The following is a 6000-nucleotide window of genomic DNA, read 5'->3' as shown; positions in this document are numbered from 1 at the left end:
TCGAGTAAAGTTCCGACCCGTCCTCCTCCCTTGCCCCCGCCGCCCACCGCCTGCGCCGCTCCTCCGGCCAGCAGCGTCGCCGTGCACGCTGCGGAGCGCAAGTCCCACAGGCGACAAGTCCCGTCCTCGGAGCCCGTGACCTGAGAAGGCGAGGAGAGGGCACCGCGCCGTGCGGGCGGAGGGGAGAGGGGCGGGGAGGGCGGGGAGGGCGGGAGGGGCGGGAGGGGCGGGGCGGGAGGGGCGGGAGGGGCGGGGCGGGCGGGCTGCAGACCAGCTGCCGCCGCTCTGTCCGCAGGCCGATCCCGTGCAGCATGTTTTCATGACCGCTGAAGGTCGCGACGACGCGCTCCGCCTCGAGGTCCCAGGCGTAGGCGTTGCCGTCGCCCGCGGCGGAGTAGACGGCGCCACTCGCCGCGTCGTGCGCCAGCGCCGTCGTCTCGGAGAGCGGGCCGAGGCCGCCGCGCCGCAGCGAGAGGCGCGGGTTCTGCAGCGTCAGGAGCGGGCGGGGCGTCGCGCCGCCAAGAAGCTCCTCCCAGCGCCAGCCGCGGACGTCCTCGTCGGATCCGCTGAGCAGAAGGAGCCCGCGCGCCGTCGGCACGAAAGTGAGGCTGTAGATGGCGCAGCTGTGCAGACGGTGCGTCGCCGCTGGTGGCGGCGCCCGCTCCGGCGCACCGGCGGCGAGGCGCCAGATGTGCAGGTCGCCGTCGCCGGTGGCAGCGAGGAGGTGAGTGCCTTCCGGCGAGAAGGCGGAGGCGAAGATGCTCATCGCGGCGCAGGCGAAGCCAAGAAAGACCCACACAAGAAATGAAGGCGTCGTCGTCGGAGGACGCCGCCGTCGCCTAGACCCCCCTGCGTCACTACGTGCCTCCCCGTCTTTGTAGCCTGGCGTTTGTGCCCCGTTTGTGCCGCGTCCCGTGCCCCCGAGTTCATTTAATAAAAGAAATGAAGGTCCCCTGTGCTTTGAGCGGGAACTGCTACATCCGTGAGGGTGTGAGTGTGTGTGTCGACACACACACACACACACACACACACATCCGTGAGGGGAGATACGGGAGATTTTGTGGCAAGGCGAGGGCGGGAACTGCTACACGCGTGACAAGCGATGCTCATCCAGAAGGCACAGCCCGCCTCCGTCAAACTCATCCCGTCCGACAACGGGACCCGCTACAAGTGCGTCTACGACGCACCCGGCAAGGACCCTACGCGGCGCTACGTTGTCAAGGTCTCCCGCAAAGAAAAGGAAAAGAATAACGCGCGAGGAGCGTGGTCTTTCCCCAGAGTGCGTGCAGCACGCCCTCTCCCCTCGCTGCGCCGCCGCGCCGCACCGCCGAGGCCGCCGACCCCGACGCCGCCGTCCCTTCACCGCGTGCGTCCCCGCCCCGCCCAGGCGGCGGCTGCACGATGTTTGAGAAGGTGGTCGTGATCGACTGCAAGAACCATCTGCTCGGCCGGCTGGCGTCGATCGTCGCCAAGGAGCTGCTGAACGGCCAGCGCGTCGTGTGCGTGCGCTGCGAGGACATCAACATCTCCGGCTCCTTCTACCGCAACAAGCTCAAGTTCCTCGACAAACTGCGCAAGCGCACCAACACCAACCCGGCGCACGGGCCTTACCACTTCCGCGCGCCGAGCCGGATCTTTCACCGCGTGATTCGCGGGATGATCCCGCACAAGACGCACCGCGGCAAGTGCGCGATGGAGCGCCTCAAGGCGTTCGACGGCATCCCGGAGCAGTACGAAAAGTCGAAGCGCATGGTCGTGCCTGACGCCTTCCGCGTGACCCGGCTAAAGCCGGGCCGGCGCTACTGCGTGCTGGGGCGCATCTCGCTCGAGATTGGGTGGAAGCACAAGGAGGCGGTCGAGCGCCTCGAGGCCAAGAGGAAGGAGCGGTCGGCAGTGTACTGGGAGGAGAAGAAGGCGCGCAGAACCCTCCCGCCCCCTCTCTTCCCGCCCCCTCTTCCGCCCCCCCCCCCTTCGGAGGGGAGGGGGGGGGGGGGGCACTGCTGTCCTCCGCCTCGCTTTTGGGGGGAGGCCTCCATCCTCCGTCCTCGCTTTGGGCTAGGGGTTGGCACTCCCAACTCTCCCAACCCTCCCGCCCTCCCGCAGGCGCAGCTTGGCAAGGCCAAGGCGGCCAAGGCGGCCGTCGCCGATCAGTTCGACGCCAAGCTCGCCAAGTTCGGCTACTAGAGACGCGCGTGGTGTACACACTGCTCAGTACACACTGCTGCTCGGGCTCCCCTCCTCCCGACGACCGAGGGTGCGTGGCGGTGGCATCGCCATGAGCTCGGCGTCTCCGCCGCTTCTCTTGCGACTTGCGTCTCGCTTGCTTTGGGAGGGCGACCGTGGAGCCGGCCCCGGGTGGTGTGTGGCGCTCCGCCTCCGGCGCACCCCATCTGTCTTGAGAGAGTCTCCATATCTATCCAGATTCTCCGTTTGCGTTTTGTTCTGTGTGAGAATATGGCAAACCATGCATCGCCTCCGGGTTCGGGCTCCTAGAGTCCTCCAGGAGAAGAAAAGCCGGGTGATGCGCTCCGATAAACCCGCCGGATCTTCGACAAAAGCAGGGACATTTCTTTTTTTGGAAGGGTAGGTGTGAATACAGCTTTCTGGTAGGGTTACATCGACGAACTATGCGGCAATCGACTGGGGGGCAGCCCCCAAGCACATCCCGCACAGAGACCTGGATGTAACCCGATTGTGAGCGTGAGTGAAACCGCCGATGCGATTGCTCATTGCTCAGTGACCGACAGTCAGTCGCCTTCCGGCGTGAACAGTGCCCCGGGACGAAAGAGGAGGCGACGTCTCTCTCGTCCGCGAGCGCCTCGATGTGCGCATCGACGGTGTAAGCAGCTTTGAGAGACGGGAACGAACGACAGGTGCGCCACCATAGCCGGCCATGCTGGCCTGCGCGCACACGCTGCCGCTTCGCGCTTTGCTTCGCGGCGTCCGCCTCCGCGCCTGCCGCCGTTTGCTGAGCAGCACGAGCGGCGCCGCGTCGGCGGCGCGCAGCATCGTCCCCGAGGCGCCGTGGTACCTCCGACGTCCTGTTCGCGTGTTCCGCGTGGCGGTGCTCGGCTTCACGCTGTACCAGACGGGCAAGGCGGCCGGGCACACCGAGGCGCTGCAGGACCCGGACGGGATGGTCAAGACGCTCGTCAAGGCGATCCTCGAGTCGCAGCACGTCTCGAGCCGCGGCGCCAAGCCAGAGGCGCACGGCGCCGACTCGCCGCTGCAGGTGCACGTCAAGGCGGTCGGCGAGCGGGTGCTGGCGGCGACGCGCGCGTGGGTCGCGCACGAGACGGCGCGGCTCGAGGCGGAGCTCGAGGCGGCCAAGGCGCGCGGCGAGTACCTCGGAGACCTGCGCGACCACCTGCGCGACCTGCGCGCGGGCGCCGAGCGGATCGCGGGCGAGTGGACGTGGCTGGTGACCAACTCGGAGGGGATCAACGCGTTTGTGTCGCCGTACTGCCCGCGGCACGTCTTTGTGCACGAGGGGCTGCTGCACGCACTCACGCCGACCGAGGACGAGCTCGCCTTCTTGATAGCGCACGAGCTCTCGCACGTCGTCTTTGCGCACGGCGAGCGGCAGCTCGAGCACGCCACCCTCAGATGCGGAAGAGACACCCCGCAGCCAGCACCCCGTGAGGAGACACGCCGCGCAACGCCGCTCCACCCGTGTTCGTAGCCTCTACCCTCCCCGCGAGACGCAAGAGAGCTGCCACGCACCGACCCCACCCTCGCAGCCTCAGCCCCGAGCCTGTGCACTCTAGGCACACCGCCATCGCCGCGACCGCGCAGCTGGTGGTGCTCTCGCTCATCGACCCGACGGGCGTGCTCGAGTTCGTCCTCACCGCCACCTTCGGGCAGTGGCTCGAGGCCGCCTACGGCCAAGGAGTACTAACCCCAACCCCGACCCCAACCCTCACCCTCACCCTCACCCTGACCCCACAGGCCGCCTACGTCAAGGAGTACTCGCGCGTCTCCGAGGCGCAGGCGGACGACTGCGGCATCGGCATCCTGCACGCGGGCTGCTTCGACATCCGCGCCGCGAGCTCGATGATGGCCAAGGTTGGCGAGGCGAGGGCCACACGCGCGCCTCGTGGACCGACACGCACCCGCCCCCCCTCGAGCGGGTGGAGCACCTCCAGCGCCGCGCCGTCGCACTCGCCGAGGAGGGGACGCACCAGGACTGCCGCTCGGTGGTGCAGCTGCTGAAGCGGCTCTACCGAGCATCGACGAGGAGCAAGAGGGAGTTTGCGTAGCGAGCCGCTCTGCCCTCTCGGCCTCCGCCGGCCGGGCCGTGCGTCTCTCCCGGGGATCAGCACTTCATTTTCTTGTGAGAGCGCCTTCGTTCAGACAGATTCTTCTTCCTTCTCGTTCATGCTAATAGTACACAGATCTCACAGATCACACAGTACAATACAAAATGCGCCTGCGGGCGCGGACGGTTCATCTGTAGGTCAGACAGTCTTCCTCTTCTGAGGAGCTCGAGCAGGGGGAGGCATGTTGAGCAGTCGCACGGCTGCTAGACCCGCCAGCACTACGAAGAGTAAGGAGCTCCAAGCCGTCTTGCATTTTCTTCATCTCTGGCCCATTCTTGTCAATGACTGTCGTTTGCCCCGCCTGCGAGCTTGGTTGATTGTCAAAGTTTTCCAGAAATTCAGCAACTTTTTTGAGCTCTGCTGCCAGCTTCTTGCGATCCTTCGCAGACATGTTGGAAACGGTCAACTTGTGATGAGGCTCATCATCCCTTAGTAGGCGAAAAAGGAAACTGTCGTCATGAAGAAGCGATGGATCCGCTCGAGCGGTCTCCTGCTGCCATGCAACCTCCATCGCGTCAACGCTTGAGGATGCGCCCTGCGAGGGGTTGGTCGCGCGGTGCGGATGGATGTGCCCGCTGCCCTGCCCATATGAGATTGTGATGTAGTCACCTGGAAGGATAGCTTTGTTTGCAGCACGCACGATTTTGAGCGGCGGCAATGTGTCGGGAAGGCCGAGCTGTCGGGCGGTGATGTCTCCGATGACAGCTGTCGCTGCTCCTCTGCTGTCGGGCTCATTGAGGAGTGATCCGAGGTGTGTCGGCGGTAGCATGAAAAGTGTCGTGTAAGGGTCTCCCATCGGAAGCGCCACGCTGCTCCGGTAAGGGTAGCCGTCGATGACCGTCTGTACCCGGGAGCTCTCGAGCGCGTACACCCATCGCTCACGCATCTCTCGGTCTTCCAACGCCTCAAAGTCGGTTTTGTACCTCAGCTGCCCGCCGTAGACAAAGAGCGGCTCACTGGCTGCAATTGTCTTCACACATCTGTAGCAGAAGCCGCGGGACTCTGTCCAGATGAGCTCGAACTTGCGGTCGCTAGCGGCGGCGTTGTGTAGCTGCCGGATATGCTGCAGCTCGTCGATTCCTGCATCATCGAAGGGGTGCTCGGCCGAAGGGCTGTAGAAGGGCTGCAAATCAGAAAAGTAAGGCCGTCTGGCATTAGGATCAACTGGGAGGGTGTCTGGCCCCACAACCACAGGTACAACCACCGGGATGCGCTGATTGCTGCCTCGCCGCCTAGCAGTGGTCGCCGTGCCTCGAGTCGGCCGAAAGGTTCGGCTCGTATTGTCGACGTAGAGCCGCACTTTGCCCTCCGGCACGCCAGCAGGCTGCTCGTAATTGGGCTCCAGGAACTCAGGCGGCGCGCTCCCTTCGTGCAAAAGCAAAACCAATGCATGGCCCTGCACTGGCCCCGATTTATCATCCTTCAGGGGCAGGTGATTGCAGAGGCAGAACTGGAATGCACCCTGCCGCGAGCCGGGCAACGCCGGCGAGTCGCGAAAGCCGGGATACTCTGCCAGGGTGCGGCCGCTAGAAGCGCTAATCATGGCTTTGACGTGCTTCTCCGGGCAGACACGGACTTTTGCGCGATCGGCGAGAAAGCTCTCCCTGCAGTGCGGGCACAGACGCTGGTAGAGAGACGGGCCATAATTCTTCTCGAGCTCGTCGTACTGTCCCGCGTTTGG

At 65.2% G+C, this 6000-nt stretch overlaps 2 protein-coding genes across 2 annotated transcripts; both read left to right on the top strand.

The window, feature by feature from the left end:
* Positions 1-1387: 1387 nt before the first annotated feature.
* Positions 1388-2467, top strand: EMIHUDRAFT_414178 (hypothetical protein). The gene is made up of 2 exons (XM_005777642.1): positions 1388-1914; positions 2104-2467. Exons 1-2 carry the CDS (start codon positions 1402-1404, stop codon positions 2182-2184), a joined length of 594 nt encoding a protein of 197 aa, XP_005777699.1. The 5' UTR covers positions 1388-1401; the 3' UTR covers positions 2185-2467.
* A 426-nt stretch (positions 2468-2893) lies between these two features.
* EMIHUDRAFT_469206 (peptidase family M48) lies at positions 2894-4259 on the top strand (the record flags this gene model as incomplete). The annotated part of the gene is made up of 4 exons (XM_005777641.1): positions 2894-3672; positions 3768-3891; positions 3949-4065; positions 4146-4259. The coding sequence occupies 4 exons, from the start codon at positions 2894-2896 to the stop codon at positions 4257-4259; spliced, it is 1134 nt and encodes a 377-aa protein (XP_005777698.1).
* Between the last annotated feature and the right edge of the window lie 1741 nt (positions 4260-6000).

This window comes from Emiliania huxleyi (genome assembly GCF_000372725.1).
Source record: "Emiliania huxleyi CCMP1516 unplaced genomic scaffold EMIHUscaffold_259, whole genome shotgun sequence".
In the NCBI taxonomy this organism is placed as follows: Eukaryota; Haptophyta; order Isochrysidales; family Noelaerhabdaceae; genus Emiliania; species Emiliania huxleyi.
This window is presented reverse-complemented; position numbering and strand designations above follow the sequence as displayed.

Bases quoted from the DNA above. Each gene is read 5' to 3' on its own strand.
- EMIHUDRAFT_414178 (XM_005777642.1), top strand. From the start codon at position 1,402: ATGTTTGAGAAGGTGGTCGTGATCGACTGCAAGAACCATCTGCTCGGC. The intron at 1,915-2,103 runs GCGCGCAGAACC...GCCCTCCCGCAG, and splicing joins TGTACTGGGAGGAGAAGAAG to GCGCAGCTTGGCAAGGCCAA.